At 32.1% G+C, this 22,265-nt stretch overlaps 1 protein-coding gene across 5 annotated transcripts in view; it reads right to left on the bottom strand.

Moving 5' to 3' along the window:
• The window catches only part of RPTOR (regulatory associated protein of MTOR complex 1), a 511,183-nt gene that overhangs the window by 327,824 nt on the left and 161,094 nt on the right, over window positions 1–22,265 (bottom strand). For all 5 annotated transcript variants that reach the window (XM_031965593.1, XM_031965594.1, XM_031965596.1 and 2 more), the window contains one exon: window positions 19,700–19,858. In XM_031965593.1, coding sequence (XP_031821453.1) covers window positions 19,700–19,858 — 159 coding nt within the window. The remainder of the gene's footprint in view (window positions 1–19,699; window positions 19,859–22,265) is intronic.

Genomic DNA, 22,265 nt, shown 5'->3' with positions numbered 1-22,265 from the left:
CCTTAAATTAACTAGCTAGCATTTTAGAGTTTATAACAAATTAGTCTTGTAGAAGATAATTTTGCTGTAAAAATAAACTGGCTGGCATTTTCTTACTGGCTCTTTCCCGTGTGTGTGTGTGTGTGTGTGTGTGTGTGTGTGTCCTCATGGACAAAAGATTGGGCTTGAGCAAAATCTCATCATTGTCATTATGCACCCACTGAAATTTATCAATATTAAAAACAGATGTTGTGAAAGATTCTTTATATTTTCAATTCCCTATGCTTCTCCTTTTCATTACTGATCTCTCTCTTAATATTGTTATAAGTGTTGAAGCTGAAGGATAATCCAATGCACCTAGACTTAGATCAAAGTTACAATATGGTTTCTTTACAAATTATTAAGAGTGGGAAAATTGGAACACTAACTATAAGTAGAGTTGTGAGCTATTTCAAAAGCTATAAAACTGTGTATATCCTTTGACCCAGCAATACTATTAGTACTAGGTCTATATCCCATAGATAACAAAGAAAATTGAAAAGGATCTATTTGTATAAAATATCTGTAGAAGTTCTTTCTGTAGTGGCAAAGAATTAGAAATAAAGGGGATACAAATCAATTGGGGAATGGCTGATCAAGTTTAGACATATGATTTTGATGGAATACTATTTTGCTAAAAAAAGTGACAAGCAAGATGATTTTAGAAAAATCTGGGAAGTGTTATATGAACTGATGCTAAGTGCAGTGAGCAAAACCAGGAGAGCATTATACATAGTAACAGCAATATTTTACGGATGATCAACCATTAATTACTTAGCTACTCTGATTAAGAAAATATTCCAAGGCAATTCCAAAGGACCTATGACGAAAAAATTCACTTCCAGAGAGAGAAGTGACAAACGCCAAAATAAATAAATAAATAAATGAATGAATGAATGAATGAATGAATACGAACGAACGAACGAATGAATAAATCAGCAAGCAGTTAAATAAATAAATAAATGAGTGGATGAGTAGGTGCATAGATAGATGGATAGAGAGATAGAGCGATAAATGGGCAAGCCAGCCAATTTAGTGAAAAAAAGAAAGGCTATGCAGATTAGAAAAAATGAAGCCAGTTCCAAAGCAAACCAAGGATAATATAAGATTAGAGAGGTAAAAGATAGGAAAAATGAGTTAAGCAACAAAGTGAGCAAAAAGATTATTCAAGGACAAGGTAGTTGTCAGATACTGTTTATAATTAGTTTATTTATATTAAGCTATCTTAAACTAATTGAAACAAAGATTTTAAACTATTCTCATCTTGCCATATTGATATATACATAATCTTCTTACCCTGATTGAAAACAGATAGAATCCAAATTTTGTATTTCCTTTATATCCCCTCAGTACTTTGTGTGAAACAAACATTTAAAAAATGTTCACTGAATGTCAATATGCAATTCTGTTTTCCCCTTTCAAATCCAGGAGGGATATAGCATCATATCCTAAGAGAATAGGAATTTTACTTTCATCAACCAGATCACCAAAACCTACCCTTACCTGTGTCCACATTCTGGCCATGTAGAAGAAACTTGCTGCAAACTTAAATTGTACAGTTATTCTCCATAATTAGAAAAAAGAATAATAGAGCCATTATTTAAAAGACATACAATAAATGAAGAATATCTTTTTTTGAGATTATTAAATATTAAAGCACCGTATAGAATATACAAAAGCAAGCCTATTAACCATATACAAACAGAAATTGTCATCTTTACTACATTTGTAAGTGAGCCTGAAAGAACATCAGAAACCATTTGGAAGAATATAATAAGCAAAGTACACCAGAGTCAATTAATCAACAAATATTTGTGCCAGGTACTATACTAAACACTAGGAGTACAAAAAGAGACAAAAGGCAGTGCCTTCATTCAAGAAGCTTACAATTTAACAGAGCAGAACAGGCATACACACAAAAAATACATACAGAACAAACTATAAATTTACAGTATAAATAGGAAACAATTTAATAGAAGGAAGGCACTAGAATTCAGAGGAATTGGGGAAAGCTTCCTGTAGAAGATGGGTTTTAGTTGGGACTTAAAAGAGCCAAAGCAGTTAGAAATAAGAGGGGAAGAGGAAAAGTTTCCAGGCATGGGGAATAGTAAGAGAAAATTCTTGGAATTGAGACAAAAATGTCTTGTTCCTTGATGAAAGAGTCCAGGGTAAAGCGTAAGGTGTAAGAAGACTGTACGGATTCAATATGAAGGGCTCTCAATACCAAATTAAACATTCTGTATTCAATCCTAAGAGCAAAAGAAAGGCACTTCAATTTATTGAGTTGGGAGAAGGGGGTTACATTGTCAGAAAAATCACTTTGCTTAGATGAATAGTAGATTGTAGTAGAGAGAAACTGAGGTAGGCAGATCTAATTCCAGCAGTCTGTTATGATGATCCAGGTGTAAGATGATGAGATTCAATAAAATCTAGTCTCACTCTGCAACAGAGTGATTTGGGGCAAGTAACTTCTCATTTATGGGCCTGAAGTTTCCTTATCAGAAAGATGAAGAGTTAGGATTATAAAATCTACAAATTCTCTTCCAGCTTTAATATTCTCGTATTCTATGACACCATCAAGAACTAGAATAAAGAATTTATCATTATCTTCTCCTTCTAGGAAACAGTCTAAATTTATTTTTTGATATTAAAAAACCCATAAAATATTATACCAACTTTCAGAGATATCAAGTTTGATGATTGTCCTTGTTTTTGAAAAAAGCCAAAATGGCACCACTATGTTATAAGCCACAGTGTGTCTAACTGTGGCTAATCAGACTAATGTGAGCTCAGAATGCTTTGCCTCAGATTGGACACTTTTCAGAGGCCACAGACCTTCAACTCAGGAGCAGAATTTTAACATAGGTCTTCTTGACTGCAAGAACAACACACAATGCACTCTGTCCAATGTCTTACTCAAAGAGAGGTTTATGTGTTAAGAGTTATGGTTAGCACATAATGACCACTCTGCTGGAGTTAAAGCTTCATGAAGACAGGGAAAAGGAGAAATGTTCTTTTCAAGTGACTTGCCTAATTCATTTTCTCTCATCAATGAATCAACAAAAGAGAGAAAGTGTAGTGGAATGGAAGGCCTAGTTTCGAATCCTGTCTCTGACATATTTAGGATGTGACCTTAGATATGTTTGAGACAAGATTCTATGATCTTAATTAGTAAGAGAGATCGATTTCTCACTAGAAGTAACATATAGTAAAGAGAAAAAGAAACCCCCAAATGAAGAACAATTCCTGCTATTTTAGTTTATCATTTAATCTTTTCTAAGTTTGATTCAATTGCTAATCAGCTCCTTAAAAACGATCAACTTTGAACACCAAATTAACTGAATATATAAAGATGAAAAACATATCCAGGACATCTAGATGACACTACCAAGATATAAAGACCTGTGCTCCCTGTTCTAAAACAGTTTGCAAGTAATAGGATTCTGATTGTTGCTCCTAGTCCCACTCTGCCCTCAGCTCCACGTCCCACATGAATAATTAATCATGTTTTTCTTGTGCTGATATCTGTGGAAATATGTATAAAAGAACTGCACATGTTTAATATATATTGGATCACTTTCCCTCTAGGGGAGGGAGTGGGGGGAAGGAAAGGAGAAAAAATCAGAACACAAGGTTTTGCTAGGGTGAATGTTAAAATTTATCCATGTATATGTTTTGAAAATAAAAAGTTTTAATAAAAAAAGAAAAATAATGATAAACTTTAAGTCCAAATTAATCAATAAAAAGCTGAATTTATCAAGAAAAAAATTAATTATCAATCTCATTAAAACAATGAACAGATCAACATATTTTGTAACCATATTACCAGACTATCATGTAATGGTTATCAAAAAACATAACATAGAAATCAGCTAATAAGAAAGTAGCATCAATAAGATGCAGAACATGACACTGGACTGCAAACCTCAATAAATCTTTCCCCTGACATGGCACTTGCTTAGTACCCCCTTCTTTACTATCCTTGGGTGAACCTATGTTACTTATAGTATCATTTCCACTAATTAATATATTAATATCCCCCCCTCATCCCACAAGCCAAGTGAGCTTCTCTAAATGCATTCTGGGTAATCATATATGCAGTTCCACTGGGGCTTTAGGATCTCCCAATGTAAGCAAATTCCTCCTATAATCTCAAAATTCACATATCCTGTGATGTAATAAGCATCATTTAACCCTCCAAAAATCCAAGTTACTTTGGTGGGCTGCATGCTTTCAGGAAGCTTGACCTATATACTGAGTGCGTAAATCTCATTAAAATACTTTTGCTTGGGTTGCTCTGGGCTTGAATTCTTTGAGATGAGGCACCATTACACATACCTGACATCTCAACACCAGTCTCTCCTCTCTTCCATGCTATAGTAACTGTAACTATCTACAAAGGACAGTAAGTTGTTTCCCTTGAATAAAATGATTTTTAAAAAATCAAATGTGAATCTGTTCAGATTAGCAATGCTGTAGAATCTTAGAAGACTACATTACTTTTCTTCCTTGGTAGGGAGGAATAGTCACATAGTGAGAGGAGAGGGAGAGAAACATCTATTCCATTAATATAAAATAAGAAAAATGACTTTGGGAGCAACTCTGTTAAAAAATTCAGATATCCCAAACCATATTACCCTACCTCAAAAAAGCAAATGTTGTTTGTCAAACTGAAGAATAGAATTACAGTCATGTAATCTTCCAGTGACCTAGAGAATTACAGATTTTACCCTGCACTGAAAAATTCTGGATTTGGGTTTTTAATTATTTTGGGAGAGGAGACAGAACAATAAAAAATGAAAAAATAAGTAGAAAAAAAAATGAGAAATGTGATTTTTCTTTGTGCTGTCTCTAAGAATCTGAAAATTCATGACACCTAACTGAAAAAAAAAAATTATGCAGTGTTTTTAATGTTTGGCACAAATACCAAAACTTTGGAATATAGCTCCTACAAATACTTTACAAATAAAGAAAAGGAGGCTAAGATGTTTAAAGTTATTTACCTAGGATCATAAGAACTAATAGCTTTGCCCTCAATAGTTTTATTTTAATTTCTGATTTTTCTCAATCTCTGCTCCCTCTTATCTCTTACTCACACATTGAGAAGACAAGAGAAAAAAAATCCATTACAAAAAAGTACAGCAATGCATAAAAATTTCCTTTTGGCATTACCCATGTCTCCCCGGCCCACCCTCCGCCCCAAAATAAAATAAAATATGTTTTCAATCTGTACTTTAAATCCATTCCTTCTCAACATGGATATGGATAGCATTTTTCATCTTGAGTACTCTGGAATTATGGTTGGTCATTGTGTTAATCAGAGTTAATAAATTTTTCAAAGTTGATCATCTTTACAAAACTGCTGTGATTGTAGAACTTTTAATTCTGTTCAACTACATTACATTAGTTCATACAAATCTTTCCAGGTTTTAATAAAATTATACCCTTTACCATTTCTTTTTGCACATTAGTTTTCTATTGCATTCACATATCAAAACTTCAGCCTTTTCCCAACTGATGGGCATTTCTCAATTTCAAATTTTCTGCCATCACAAAAAGAACTGCTGTAAATATTTTTGTATATGTCTTTCCTTTTTCTTTAATGTCTTTGAGATAGAGACCTACGTGTAGTATTGCTGAGTCAAAGTGTTTTCTCAGTTTAAAAGTTTTATGAGCGTAGTTTGAAATTGTTTTCCATAATAATTGGACTACTTCACAGACCCACCAAAAGCACATTAGTGGATCTGAACTTGTTTTCCTACATCCCTCTACCCATGTGATTTTCCTTTTTGTCATCTCAGTCAATTGGATGGGTGTGAGAGGGCATCTCACAATTGTTTTAAGTTGTACTTCTCTGATTACGTATCAATGATTTAGAACATTTTTTCATATGTCTATTAATAGCTTGGATTTCTTAGAAAACTATGCATTCATATCTCTTGAGCATTTATCAGTTGGGGAAATGGTTTTTTTATGTAAATTTCACTAGGCTTTTTAAACATTTTGAAAACAAAACCTTTATAAGACAAACTTGTAATAAAAATTATTCCCAGATTTCTTTTTATTTTAACCGATTTTAGCTGATTTTGTTTATGCAAAATATTTTAAATTTTATATACTCAATAATTTACATTCTGTTAACCTTTCTGATTTCACCATAAACTCTTTCTCTATCCATAAATCCAACATTTAATTTCCACAGTTAACTAAATTTGCTTATGACATCACCTGTTACATCTAAACAATTTACCCATTTTACATATATCTTGGAATGTAGGGTGAATTTTTGGCCTATACAAAATCTGTCAGACGACTTTCAAGTTTTCCCAACAGTTTTTGTCAAATAGTAAGCTTTTGCCCTAATAGTTGGGATCTCTAGATTTATTAAACACTGAACTACCGTGCTCATATGCTTCTACATATTATACAGCAAAATGTGAGTTCAAGTATTGGTAGTCTCCTTCCCTTTCCTCTTTTCTTTTTTATTGATTCCCTTGATAGCTTTGAACTTTTGCTCCTTCTAAATGAATCATTATTGCATCTCACTTTATAAAGTTAATTCTTTGGAAGTTTAATTGGTATGGCACTGAATAAGTGTATTAATTTCACTAGTATTGTCATTTTTATTAGATTGGCTTGTACTACAAATAAGTGATTATATTTTTCTATAGATTTGTCTTTATTTGTGTGAAGAGTGTTTTTTAACTGTGTTCATGTAGTTCCTGGGTAGACTCACAAGTATTTTATACTGTCTATATAAAATGAAAATTTTCTGACTTTCCTGATAGGACTTGTTGGTAGAATACGGAAATGTGGATAATTTATGTGGGTTTATTTTATATTTTGCAACTTTGCTAAAGTTGTTCATTATCTTTTGATTAGTTTTTTAGTTGATCCAAAGATTCCCTACATAAATCATAATGTCATCTGCAAAAGTAATAGTTTTGTTTCTTTGCTGCCTATGCTTGTTCCTTTCATTAATTAAAAAAAAACAAACAAACCACAAAACTTATTGCTATAGCTAATATTTCTAATACAATATAATGGAGATCCGTGGTTGAACCCTGATCTTAATGGAATAGCTTCTAGCAGATTATTCCTAACCTAATACTCTTATTTTTGATGGATACTACTTATCTTAAGGAAAGCTTCTCTTATTCCTATGCATTCTACTGTTTTTAACAATATGGAAGTGGTATTTTCTCAGAGTTTTTTTTCTGCATATATTGAAATAATGTGAATATTGTTAGTTGGTATTAATATAGTCAATTATATTTATAATTTTCCTAATAGTGATCCAACTCAGTATTACTGAAATAAATCCAGTGTGATCATAAAGTATGATCTTTGTGACCTATTGCTATAATATATTTGCTAGTATTTAATTTGGATTTTTTTACATGGATATTTCATTGGGGAAATTGGTTTATAGTTTTCTTTCAGTTGATTTGAGTATCAAGATGATATTTCTGTCAGAGAAGGAATGTGATAGGGCTCCTTCTTTACCTATTTTTTAAAATATAGTTTATGTATATTAGAATTAATTGTTCTTTAAACGTTTGCTAGAATTTGCTTATAAATCCATCTATCCCTGAGAGGTTTTTGGAGAATTGATTTACAGTTTGTTGAATGATTTTTTCTAAAACAGGGTTACTGAGATATTCTATTTTTTGTTCTATAAGACTGGGCAATTTATATTTTCATAAATATTCAATTTGACTTAATGAGCTTTATTGGAATAATGATGGGCAAAATAACTGCTAATAATTGCTTTTTTTCTTATTCATTGGTTGTAAATTCATCTTTTTCACTTTTGATACTGATAATTTGGTTTTTCACATTAAAATGACTGGTCTATTTTACTATTTCCTCTCCCTTCTCCCCATCCCTTAAAGCTTCTACAATATTATATATAGTTATCATTTCCACCTAGAAGGGCTTAGCCACATGGTACCTTCTACAATCTGGAAAATCTCCATCCCTTCACCTTAATTTTCCTTTGGGCAATCATAAAAAGTCTTTTCTAGTATGATGCCAAAGTCTACTCAAATGTTTTTTGAACTTAATTTTTTCCTTATGTCATCTGCTAGCTTTCATGTGTCACATGCAGCTTCCACAAAACTTGGAAAAATAAAATTCTCTAAAATCTTTTATGCCTACTCACAACACACTGAAACCATGAAAGAGAAGATTACAATGTGGAAGGAATCACTGCAGTTCATTTTGTTGGCTTGTTTTACTTTAAATTTTACCATGCACAGCTGGAAAATATAGAATCTTTCCAATTCAATGACTTTTCTAAAAAAATTTCCAGTTCTATATTTTTTATTTTATTGTTAGTTACTTATTTTTTAATTTTTGCTTAGTTTAAATGTATCTAAGTCTGAAAGGGGATAAATGAGATTCCTCGTTAATTATAATTTTATTGTCTATTGCTACAAATTTTTTTAACTTTTTCTTAACAAATTTAGATGCTATGCCACTTGGTACATATATTTAATACTGATATTAAATCACTGTCTGTGGTACTATTTAGCAAAACTGACTTGTTTTACTCTTTTAATTAGGTGTATTTGTTTTTACTTTGCCTTTTTTTCCTTGAACTGAATGAAGCATAACTGATTTTGCTCTAGTGTTTATCTTTCTGTTTCATGTGTGTTCTTATAAACAACATATTGTTAGAATCTGATTTCTAATCCATTTTGATATTTTCTTCCATTTTATGAACGAGTTCATCCCATTCACACTCATGGTTATGATTGCTGTGTATTTCTTCTATTCTATTATCTTCTACTTATTTCTCTTCTTTTACCCTGTCCCCTCTTAAGAGTCTATTTTGCTTCCAAATGATGTATAGTTTAACCTATCTACCCTCTTAGTCTCTTTCTTTCAATTAGCCCATTTCCTTCCTATTTTCTTTTGGGTAAGATGTATTTCTTTACCCAATAGTGTGTTTAAATGTATTCTTTCCTTCTTTAACCAATTCAGATGAGAGCTATTTTCAAGTGTTGTGTGCTGTGGGTCCCCTTTCCCTTCCTCCTTCCTTTATTGTAGAAACTCTAGAGGTAGATTTTAAGCCAGTCTTCCTGACTCTAAGTCTATATCCCTACCTATTACATAATACTGTTAACAATTTTCTCAAAAGTTTTAGATGTTATTTCTCCAGTAGTAACAAGACATAATTGATTCTCATTAAGGATATTGTTCCTTTTGTTCTTAAAAAACATATACAAGACATTTTCATTCATTCCAAATAAAGGGAAAGAGCTTTAAATTATTTATTCATGATAATTATCTTTATTTTAAAAAACAACTAGCTTTGCTTCATAGAGGATTCTTAAAAGATTAAACTATTCACAAAGGTAATAGTATAATAAGAGCTATATCTCAGAAGTTCTAAAAAATTAAATTCAGGCAAAAATAGAAGATATGGGTTTTTCTAATATTAGATTAATATGACTATTGACCTATTAGCATTTTTAATCTAAATTGCTTTAGACTTTCTTATGGATCCCTTGGGAAAATAAACCATTTGTAAAACAAAACAGCTTGAGATTTGAGAGTTTTTAAGTTGAAATGAATTAGTCTGAAATAATACTTCCTGATGGCTTTATCCTTTTTAATCTACATGTCAGAATGTGGAATGCATAATCCCTCATAAATATATTACTGTCATAAAAGAGGGGATCTCAAAATTACACAATACTAAAGGAAATCTAAATGCCTCTGGCATAAAGGAAGAGAGATACTTGCTGAGTCTGACAGAGAGCTGTAATTCTACTTATAAGTGTTACAATTAACATAGAAAAGACAATTCCTTTGCTCTTCCCAATAATCCAAATAGAATGTGAAAAACTAATATACACTAGAAAATATCCAATGTATTATTTGACCATAAGTGCCAATATGTAGTAGCTATCTGAAAATATCCAGTTGTTATATACAAGTAGATAGATTAAAGCCTAGCCCTAGGTCAAACTGAGGAATTTGGTATCCCAGTTTCCCTCCTCTGGTGGAATCAGATCATTCTCAGATTGATGTTTAAGAAAACCCTGCCTATAAATTTAAATGTGTATGTAGGACATACAAACTTAAGGTAATTACAAAAAATGAAAAATTAGACAGAATCAAATGAATCATCCCATCATCATTAGAAATTACTTTTTTCACTCCAATGTTTCTCTAGGCTCCAAGTAAGGATTTGTGGACCTCAATCATCCTCTTGATAGTTAATATTTTGATAAATCTAGGTTCTCTCATCTAATCAAGAAACCTCCAGATCACTGGAAAGCTCTTGGTACTTAACTTAAACATCTGTATTAAGAATGCTTTTCTTCCCTGTCAAGGTGGGTATTGTTCAAACATTTACTTAAAAGATATGATTACAGTTTTTCCCAATAGCAAAAAATAATAATAATAATAATAAATAAAAAATAAAAAAAATCACTACTAAAGTTCACAAAAAGACAATGATATTTAAGCAGGTGACTCAAATCCATTTTTGATCAAGAAGAGCATGCCAGCTTAAAAAAAAAAACAAGCTAATTAAGAGGTCAGGGAGAATATATGTATCATCTATGTGCACCTAATAAGTGAATGACAACACCCAACATCCAGAGTTACAAAGTCTGGAGCAAAAGAAAGGTGATGTGGTTTTAGAATGTGCAATCATAACAATTCAATAAATTAGCTACTAAGATTTATATGAAGAATAGCAATCTACATTCATGTAGAATAAAAACTGAACATTGAGTAGGAGATGTGCCCCCCCCCAAAAAAAAAACAAACTGTGACTTAGCAATGGGCAACATTATGTAGAGAACAAAGACAAAGGAAATAAAATATCAACATAACAGTGTTTTCAACATTTCCACTTCAACAAATAATTCAATAATTTTTGATTGATTAAAATATGTAGCATATAGGATACCAGAATTAAGAGACCAGAGTTATCATACATCACTCAATGCAGATACTATCTCTCCATTGGTACTACAACCATACCTACTCCTAATCTACAGTCATTGCTACTGAAAGAATCTATGATATGTTATAGAATGTATGTCAATCTGCAATCATGCCAGTACTGAACTACAGAAGTAGAAGGATCTTGGCTAGCTCTTTGTCACCAAAAATATCTATCTAAAAACAAAAGTAAGCATCACATATAAAATAGGGATATACTAGATTTCCCAATAAGTAATGAGGAAAGTGAAGATGTCTGCTCTCTTTGTTATTATTTGATATAGTTCTAGAAATACTAGTAATAAGAAGGCAAGAGAAAGAAATAAGGTTTAAAGAGGAGATAAAATTATTCTTATCTGAGGGTGAAATGAGATTTATTTAGAAAATCTTAGGGAAACAGCAAAAACAGTTGACACAATAACTTCAGTAACAATTTGTAAATTACAAAATATACTCAAAATAATCAACAATTCTCTGAATTAAAAAAAAAAAGAAGCAATAACAGATCATTTTATTCTAAATAACTACAAAACATTGGGGGCCAATCTATAAAAGCACATAAAAGCCCATATAAGTTCAAATATTCCTTAAGGATATAAAGACCAATTCAAATAGTTGGAAAAATATATAATGCTCATAGTTGGGCTCTAACAAAATATAATCAAAAGTAAATTTATAGTTTTAATATTATATCAAACTACCAAAGAGATATTTTAAAGAAATTCATGTAAGAAAAAAGAGATGTAGAATGTCAAGAGAAATAATGAAAAAGGATAAAGATAATGAAGGATTAATATTGCCAGCCCTCAAATTATTTTACAAAGAAGCAGTCATAAGACATTTTATTTTAATATTGGTTAAAAAATAGAGAAATGTCAAAAGAACTCTAAAAAAGATAGATTCAGAAATTATGAAACAAAAAAAAAAAATTCAGTGTTTAATTAACTCCGAAATATAAACTACTTTAAAAAGAATTTCAATTAATAATTTTTAAAAACTTGCTAAGAAAACAATATTAAAAATCATACTATTAAAAAATTAGAAAGGGAACAGATCATATCATTTTTAGAGCTATGATTAGAGAAGCAATTACCAAAAAAAAAAAAATTAGTTACATAATACTAAAAAACTTCTATAAAAACAAAATTAATACACCCAGAATAAAAAAGAAATCAAATGAGAAGAAAATTTTTCATATTAAGTTTCTCAAGTAGGATATCACAGCCAAGCTATAGAAACAATTACCAAGATATATAAACAATAAACATTCCCAAATGTTCAAAAGAATATAAACATTTCTCAAAAGAATTGTAAACTATGAACAATCATAATGAATACTTCAAATCACTAATATTAAGAAGCATGAAAATCAAAACCAAGCTGAAATTTCATACTTGACATGGCAAACATGGAAAAAAAAAAAAAGAGGAGAATGGTAAATATTGGGAAGGGTTAAGAAAAGATAGTTGATAGTTGTGAGGGTTGGAGGGTTATCATGCACAAAAGGTTTAGAGAATAATTTAGTAGATTAAATAGTGGTAAGATAGATATCACTTAATTTCACAATGCCACATTATATAGTAATCATCATTTAAAAGGACTTAAAATCATGACAACTTGCGTATAAATTCTAGCTGAGATACTTACTATTAATATGTGCCTACACAAAGTACTTAATGTCTCAGCACACCAGTTCAGTTATTTGTAAAATGGGAAGGGGAGTTAACAATTCTGAAACAATTCTGAACAATTCTGGAAGTTGCTTATTCTGGGTATTTTTAATTTTCAATAAATGTGTAGGCTTTTCCAAAACTCCAAGAAGATAGTAAGTGACATAAATATGAGACTGCAAAAGCCCTCTGAGACCAAAACCAGGACAGGTTTAAGTACAACAAAATATAAAAGCCAAAAACCCTCAGATGAAGAGAAAAAATAAGAAGAAATGTCTCTATCTCCAATTTGGATTTTGCTTCTAGCAAGATAGAGAAACTGAGAATGATTATGCAAGACTGATGGATAGTGCACTTTTGACTATGTTCATTAACAGAGGGATTAACGCATTGAGACATATGACAATTATAAAGAAATAACATATCCAACCATTCTGGAGAGTAAGTTGGAACTATACCCAAACAGTAATAAAATTGTTTAAACCTTTTGATCCAGCAATGCCATTACTGGGTTGGTATCCCAAGAAAATCATAAATTAGGGGAAAAGACCCACATGTGCAAAAATGTTTGTAGTAGCCCTTTTTGTGGTGGCAAAAAACTGGAAAATAAGTAGATGCCTTATCAATTGGGGAATGGCTGGACAAGTTGTGATATATGAAAGTAACGGAATACTATTGTTCTCTAAAAAAATGATGAAAAGGCTGATTTTAGAAATGCCTGGAAAAATTTATACAAACTGATGCTCAGCAAAACAAGCAGAACCAAGAATACATTGTACACAATACCAATTGCAAGAATGTGCAATAATCAACTGTGAAAGACTTGGTTTTTCTCAATAGTTCAGGAATCCAGAGTAATCCCAACAGACTATGGACAGAAAATGTCATCTGCATCCAGAAAAAGAACTATGGGGACTGAATATAAATATACACATGCTATGTTCACTTCTTTTTTCTGTTTTTTTTCTCTCCCATGGTTGTTTCTTTTTGCTCTAAGTTTTCTCTCCCATCATGATTCATAAAGCAATGCGTATTAAAAAGAAACAAATTTTTAAAAATAACATTTATCCACAGAGAAAAAAAGATATATTTCATACCAATCCCCAATTTAAAAAAAAATTAATTCAAAAGTACTATCACATTGTAATCATTCTCTCAAACACTAATAAACAATCTTCAAGTTTTAATGAAGTACTAGTTCAAAGATCTTAGATAAATATTCAAATTATGACAGCCCAATAAATATAATTTAAATCTATAGGTACACACTCTACTATGTGACTCAGGATTACTTTTTTATACTAGTCATAACTTACCTCAAAACTATGCATCTACTCATTCTTCTCCTAACCCCTTGACAACTATAGAAAATGACATTAAGAACTTTAATAAATAATGCAAACTTAGTCAAACTATATTTTTATTTTCCTGACAAATAAAAATGTTAACAAATAAAATATGCACCCAGACAAGACCTTTAGGAAGTTTCTCTGCAGAAAGAATGTTTTAAATAACTAATAAAAGAAATGCAAATCAAGGAAAACAAGGAAGTTAGCAAAGATGACCAAAAAAAATAACAAGAGTAACTGTTGGTGGAATCATGCAATGCACATTAATATATTGTTGATAAAACAGTGAAAATAATATGACCATTTTGGAAAGAAATTTGGAATCATGCAAAGAAGTGACAAAAATATTTGAAACCAGAGACCCCCATGGGCCTATATGCCAAGGAAGACATCAATAAGAAGAAAATTCCATATACTTCAAAATATTTAAATTAAAACTTTTTGTGATAGCTAAGAACTAGAAGCAAAGTAGATGCCCATCACCAAAAGTATGCTGAAACAAATTATGGTACATGAGAAATATTTACTGTGATGTAAGAAATTATGTATTTGATGAATACAAAGAAAACAGAAAAGGCTATATGAACTGATGCAACATGATGTAAGCTAAACTAAGAAAACAATAGCATATATTAACTATCAACCAATTAACAAACATTTATTGTTATTATTCAGTATCCAACAAGTACCAGTCACTATGCTAAGTTCTAAGAATACAAAAAAGATAAAAAATGCCTGCCTTCAAAGAGCTGAATATCTAATGTAAGACAACATGTAAATAAATATATACAAAACAAATAATATTCAGGATAAATATTGTTGTTATTGTTGTTGAATCATTCAATTGTCTCTGAATCTTTACGATCCTAAGGACCATAGCATATCTGGCCTTTCTATCTTTTACTCTCTCTCCAAGTCTGTCCAACTTTATGTTGATGGTTTGCAAAATCTATCCATCTCATCTTTTGTAGTCCCTTTTTCCTTTTTCCTTAAATTTTTTCCCAGTCTTTTCCAATTGAATGGGACTGATTGGAAGAAGTATTTCTCAGTATTGAGTTACATGATCCCTGTCTCTGAAAGGGACCTTGGGGAGGTCATTTGAGCTCTGAAGGAATGAACTTTGAATCCTGAGATACAGTAAGTTGCAGGAAGTGACGTGACCTGTTGGGAGGCAGCCAGCATTGGTGACCATTGGTCAAGGATGGCTATATCCTTTTATTCTATCCAGTGAGAAGGCTTGAAACTTTTGCTTTTAAAACCTGGACAAGCCGGAAGATGGCCAGGTTCCAGGAGCACATGGCAGAGCTAGGATGGTTCCCAGGTATGCCTGGGCCTCTCGCTGCAGGGATTAAAATAATGCTTTTTCTTTGTACCTGATGTTGTCTTTGATTAGTTAATTGGGAAAGGGGTCTTGCACCAGACTTGTTCCACACACAATGAATACTGTCTTCTCTTAGCCTGTCTTATGTGGTCGAAGTATTTAAGCTTCAGCTTCAGTATTTGATCTTCCAATGAATAGCCTAAATTGATTTATTTAACTTTTGATTGATTTAATTTCCTTGTAGTCGAAAGGACTCTCAAAAATCTTCTCCAGAACAATAAAAGTGTTCATTCTGCAGCACTCACCTTTTCTTATAGTATCTAATTCCCAACTGGAAAAACCATAATTTTGACTATCTGAACATTGGTTAACAAGGTGACGGCTCTGTTTTTTAGAAAGCATTAATATTTGTCAAAGCTTTCCTTCCAAAGAGCAAGCAATTAATTTCCTGTCTACAATCACCATCTCTAGTGATCTTTGAGCTCAAGTACATAAAATTTTACATTGGTGCTCCCTAGAAAGAAAAGAACAGCTGCCAAGTTCTTTGTTTTTTTTTTCTTTGTTTGCTTGTATTAACCAAACATGTCAGTTTTTATATTCTTTTCTTACTCTTTAATTTCTGACATCAAAATGGTAACATCTGCAAATCTGAGATTGTTTATATTTCTCCTGGCATCCCTAATTCTGGCTTTTGATTCAGTCAACCTGGCAGTTTACTTGACATACTTTGCATATAAGTTAAATAAATAAGGTTTTAACATATAGCCTTGTATTCCATTTCCAAACTTAACTCAATAGTTGTTCCAAGTTCAGTTCTCACTGTTGCTCCTTGGCCCACATATAGCTTTCTTAGGGGACAAGTAAGACAATCTGGTACTCTTATCTCTTCGAGGACTTCCCACATTTTGTGTTCCACAGAGTCAAAAGAGTTAATGTAGTCAATGAAGCAGAAGTAGTTGTTTTTCTGGCAATCCTTTGCTTTCTCCATAACACAGTGACACTAGTCTGTAATTGGTCTCTAATTCAACATCTCTTCAAAAATCATCCTGCTTTTTTGGTAATTCTTGGTTCATATATGCATAACTAGCTATGCATAACTTTGTTGGAGGGTAAAATGAACATATTTGTTCAGTGATTTGAATATTCCTTGCCTTTCTTTAGGATTGAATTGATCTTTTCCAATACAGTGGCTACTGTTGAATAATTCAAATTTGTTGGCACGTTGAATACATTTTAACAGTACATTTTTAGGGTTTTAAATAATCAGATGGAATTCTATCACCTCCACTAGCCTTAATGTTAGCAATGCTTCCTAAGGTCCACTTAACTGCATTCTCTGTGGCTCTAGATCAGTAATCACACTGGTTATCAGTGATGTTATGATTTTTCTTGTATATTGCTTTGTATGTTCTTGCCACCTATTCTTAATCTCTTCTGCTTCTGCTAAGTCCCTACAACTTTTGTTTTTTATCATTAACATTTTTACGCAAAACATCTTTTATATCTCTAATTTTCTTGAAGAGATCTTTTGTCTTTCTCATCCTGTTGGGTTTTTTTTTTTTTTTTCCTATTTCCTTACATTGCTCAGTGAAGAAAATCCTTTTATGTCTCCTTGCTATTCTCTGGAATTTTGCATTCAAAAAGGTACATCTTTCCCTTTTTCCTTTTCCTTTTACATTCTTTCTTTCTTTCCTCAGGTATTCATAAAGTCTCATTGGAGAGACATTTTGCTTTCTTGATCTCTTTTTCTTTGGAATGTGTTTTGTTGATACCTCCTGTACAATATTGTGAATCTACTCTATCTATCAAATCTAATCCCTTAAATCTATTTATTGTCTGATGGTTTTCCTTACTTTTTCAAATTAAATGTAAATTTTGCAAAAAGAAATTCATGTATGATCCAGAATTAGCTTCAGTTCTTCATTTAAGTGATGGAATAGAACTTCTCCACCTTTGGCTGCAAAGTATATAATGAATCTGATTTCTATATTAACCATCTGATGATGCCCATGGGTAGAGTCAGTCACCTTTTGGGTTTTTGAAAGTGTTTGCTATCTTGAAAAAACTCTATTAATAGTCTCTGCCCTGCCTTCATTTTGTATCCCAAGGCCAAATCTGCCTGTCATTCTAATTATCTTTTGATTTTGTACTTTAGCATTCTAATCTCCTAAAATAAAAGTGACTTTTTTTTTTTTTTTTTTTTTAGTGTTATTACTAGAAGATATTATAGGTGCTTCATAGAACTGATCAACTTTGTCCTTTTCAGTATTGGTATTTGGAACACAGACTTATATTGCCATGATATTAAATGGTTTATCTTGGATTTGAACAGATATCATACTGGCATTTTTGAGTATATATTCCAATATTTCTTTTCTTACTCTTTTAATTACTATGAGGGCTACTCCATTTTCTTTTCCTGAGGGATCATTGCCTACAATTAACTAGTGATAATCTGAATTAAATTCATGCATTCCTGCCCATTTAAATCCACTCTACCCAAGATATTGATGTTGAATCTTTCCATTTCCTTTCTGACCACATCCAGTTTGCAGTGATTCATAAATTTTGAATACACTAGAATTAAGAGGAGTTGATGGAGGATTCCAGTAAAGGAAATGATTTTAGTTGGTACTTACTTAAAGAAAAAAAGAAAAGCAGTACTTGGAGCAGAGGATGGAGACCATTCTAGGACTGAATGACAGCCACAGAAAATATCCAGAGCAAAACAATGAACTATCTTGTTCCTGGAACTGCTAGAAGGCCAGTATCACTGGATCAAGGAGTATATGATAAGGAATAAGGTGTTAACACACTGGAAGTTTAGAAGGGTGGTACTAGGCTATGAAAGGCTTTGAATATCAAACAGGGCATTTTACCTTGATTCTGAAAAAAAAAAATCACTTTAGTGGCTGAATAGGAGGATGGATTGGAATGAAGAGAGATTTTAGATAGGCAGACCCACCAAAAATAGTCCAGAGGTAAGATAATGAAGGTTTTTACTAGAATAATGATAGTGTCATATGAGATAAGGGGGCCTATTTGTGTGATATTGCAAAGGTGACACTGACAGTTCTTGACAAAAGATTAAGAAATTGGGTGCAACAGATGAGTAGGTGAGAATGGCTTCTAGGTTGTGAGGTGGAAATACAGAGAATGGTGTTGCCATCCAGAGCAATAAAGGTAGGAATGAGGGAAATTTTAGGGGAAAAGGTGATGATTTCAGTTTTGGACATGGTAAATTTAAGATGTCTATTGAACATCCAGTTCAAAATGTTTAAAAGGCAGCAAGAGATGCAAGACAGAAGATCATAAGAAATCTACCACAATATAAATGGAAAGAACAAAATTAAAATATTTGTGGCAGCCCTTTTTGTAGTGGCTAGAAACTGGAAATTGAATGGATGCCCATCACTTAGAGAATGGCTGAATAAATTGTGGTATATGAATGTTATGGAATATTATTGTTCTGTAAGAAATGACCAGCAGGATGATTTCAGAAAGACCTGGAGAGACTTACATGAAATGATGTTGGGTGAAATGAGCAGGCCCAGGAGATCATTATATACTTCAACAACAATACTATATGATGATGATCAATTCTGATGGATACGGCTCTCTTCAACAATGAGATGAACTAAATCAGTTCCATTTATTCAATACTGAAGAGAACCAGCTACCCCAGCAAAAGAACTCTGGGTAATGTGTATGAACTACAACATAGCATTTCCACTCTCTCTGTTTTTGTCTGATTGCATTTTTGATTTCCTTCTCAGGTTAATTTTACCTTATTTCTAAGTCCAATTTTTCTTGTGAAGCAAAATAATTGTATGGATACACACACACACACACACACACACATATTGTATTTAACATATATGTTAACATATTTGACATGTATTGTTCTACCTGCCATCTAGGGGAGGCAGTAGGGGGAAGGAGAGGGAAAGTTGGAACAGAAGATCACTGCTGAAAAATTATCCATGCATATATCTTGTAAATAAAAAGCTATAATAAAAAATTAAAAGAAAGAAAGAATACAATCAAAAACATAACAGAAGTATAAAGATTAAGCAGGACTTGAATGAAATAAAAAGACAGCTCTAACCTATTCCTTCATGATCCACTGATGTTAAACAATGCACATTTATTCTGAATTTTTCATCTATCTATATTCTAAATTTTTCATGTATCTATCTATGTATACATATAAATAAATGTCATAAGGCATAGCTTCCTGAGAGGGAAAAGAGGATAGATAAATGGTAACTCTGATGGCAATAATTGATCATTAAGGTGATATGAGAAAGACAATAGCAGTTAGGAATAAAAAGAAAAGAGCAATCAGTTTATAAGCCTACTTAAAACTCACCAACCTTGTTAAAGACCCAGATTTCTCCATTCACTGTGGGCCTTGGTACACCATGACCATTGTAGTGAAAGAGAACCCGCTCTTCCTTGGCATTTCGGCGCAGGGATGTGCAAAGCTTCTTGACTTCATCCACTGTTGGATCAAGACTTTGTTTGTAGCGGGCCTATTGAAGTAGAAGAAATTTTAAAATTACAATGCATTCTAAAATACATATATTACTCTATAAAACTCAGGATTCCTTTTGATGTTGGTCATAATTTGTTCCATAGTTTTTTCCAAAACTAAATAATCAAGACTATTATTCCATCAGTCTGTCATGTGGCATTCAAGTAAAGAAATGATGATGTTATTCATATACATACTAAATACTTTTAAAGTTAAAATGACAAAAATCTGTAATATTTACTTGCTGGATTTGTCTGCTGCCTTTCTACAGATGAATGTTGGAAACATATTAGTATAGAAAGTACCTGAATCAGTTAAACACTTGAATAGTTGCAAAAGTGAGAAAAGAAATTGAGAAGCATGGAAAAATCAATTAAACACTGTAATATTTACAAAAGTAAGAAGAGATATTAAGAAGCATGCAGAAAAAGCCAATTTGAATTATGACAAGAATGTATGATCATATAACCATACCAAAAAAATTAGCTGTTTCAGAGAAACTGGGAAATACTGTATAAAATAAAACAGAATAAAGTCTGAACCAGGTATAGCACTGTTATTATATAAAAACACAAAGACCAACAATTACAGATGACCAATTATAATGCCAATTGACGTCTGACACATGTAATATATAATGTCTGGACTAGCTCTCTGGAGGGCCTCAGGATCAGTCAGAGTCAGGATCAAAGTCCTTGGTCTTTTGGAAGAGAAGTCACAGAGGTAGGCAAACTGCCACTTGGCTCATTAAAGATGAATCCTGGACTTTCCAGTTTGGAGCCTGAAATCTTCTCTCTTCAGTATGCTGGGGCAGAGAGACTCTGATCTCTCTCCCTCAGCCCTCCAATCCTTGCCTCCAATTATCTCACCTCCACACATTTGGCAAGCTCCAAGGAGAGCCATCACATCACCATATCACTTAAGTATATGCTTATAAAACCATTATCTCTGACTGAGTAGGTACTTAGCCTTAAGTACTCTGCTGTCTTCCAGCTTTCTACAATAATGGATTCAGATAATAGAATGAAATATATATTTCTTGGACATCATAAAAGTAGGAATTTGTTTTTCTTAGCTATGTATATTGGAGGGGAGGGGTTCATTTTTACACAATATTAGAAGGATGAGGTAAGAAGAAAACATAATCCTTTGTTCACAGAAAAAAATTAAGTTAGAAAAACATTATCTTAAAGAAATTTTAAAGTATATGAATAGTTAAAAGATACACAATATTACCTACGAGTGCACTAAGACAGTTGAGGAATACAACTGTCAATGCATGAAGTGCTGTATTGAAGTGAGGAAGACCTATATGAGATACTAGCTGTGTGTCTCACCCTGAAGAATTCACTTGACAACTGTATGCCTTAGTTTCTTTAAGTGTAAAATAAGGATAATACAGTCACCAAACTTAGAGGGGAGTCAGGAGGAAGAATATGAAATAATGTATGAAAAGACTTTGAGAAACTTAAAATGATATATAAATATTACAATTATTTTTCTTATTTCTTATTTCTTAGAAGGGCTACAAATATAAAAAGTATTCTACAAATTGAAAACTATCATCACAATGTAAAATAAGGATTTTCTCATTTTGGAACTTTTTATTGTCAGTCTCTATTTCAATCTCATTGAAAAAAATATTCAAAATATATATATACTATATATATATACTATATATATGAGACACTGCTTTTCACAGAACAATTACATACCACAAGTCATACATGTGAGAGAAAATCAAAAGATGGAGGCAGGATAGAAAAATTGAAGGGAACAACAAAGTTTAGGTTAAAGGTCCTGCATTCAAAACAAAGCTCTCCTATTTGTGATCTTGAACAAGTCACTTAACTTCCCTAGGTCTTACTTTTCATATCTATAAAAATGAGTGGATTCAGTTAGAGGACCTTTAGGTCTTTTAAATCCCAGCTCCAAAACGATGATTCTATGATCTTATCTTAGTCATGACTAAGGCAGAATTTATAGCTCAAGGAGTATATATACATCTGATAAGATCAAAGAATATAAATGCTATACCATACACTAAATGCATTTGAAGGAGAAGCAGAAATAGGATTTTGACATGACTTAAGAAGAAGAATTATGTCCAGTGGGGACACAGTCATATCTGATGATAGAAAAGCTTTTTAAAAATCCTTATTCAAGGATTTTGAATAAATTAGGACTAGATTAACTTGAATAAGTTAGGACTAGATGGAAAATGGAAAATGTAAGAGATAAGATGCCAACTCAAATTGTATTTCACATGCACCAGAATCCAAAGTTAAGGCATAAGTAAGAAACACATATGCTAAAAATTTCATTATCAAATTTTTTTTAGCTTTCCCATTAAAATCATGCTTCAAAGTCTAATTTCTACCACAAAAGTTCGACCAACAGTTCCC

This window comes from Sarcophilus harrisii, chromosome 4 (assembly GCF_902635505.1).
Source record: "Sarcophilus harrisii chromosome 4, mSarHar1.11, whole genome shotgun sequence".
NCBI lineage: Eukaryota > Metazoa > Chordata > Mammalia > Dasyuromorphia > Dasyuridae > Sarcophilus > Sarcophilus harrisii.
This window is presented reverse-complemented; position numbering and strand designations above follow the sequence as displayed.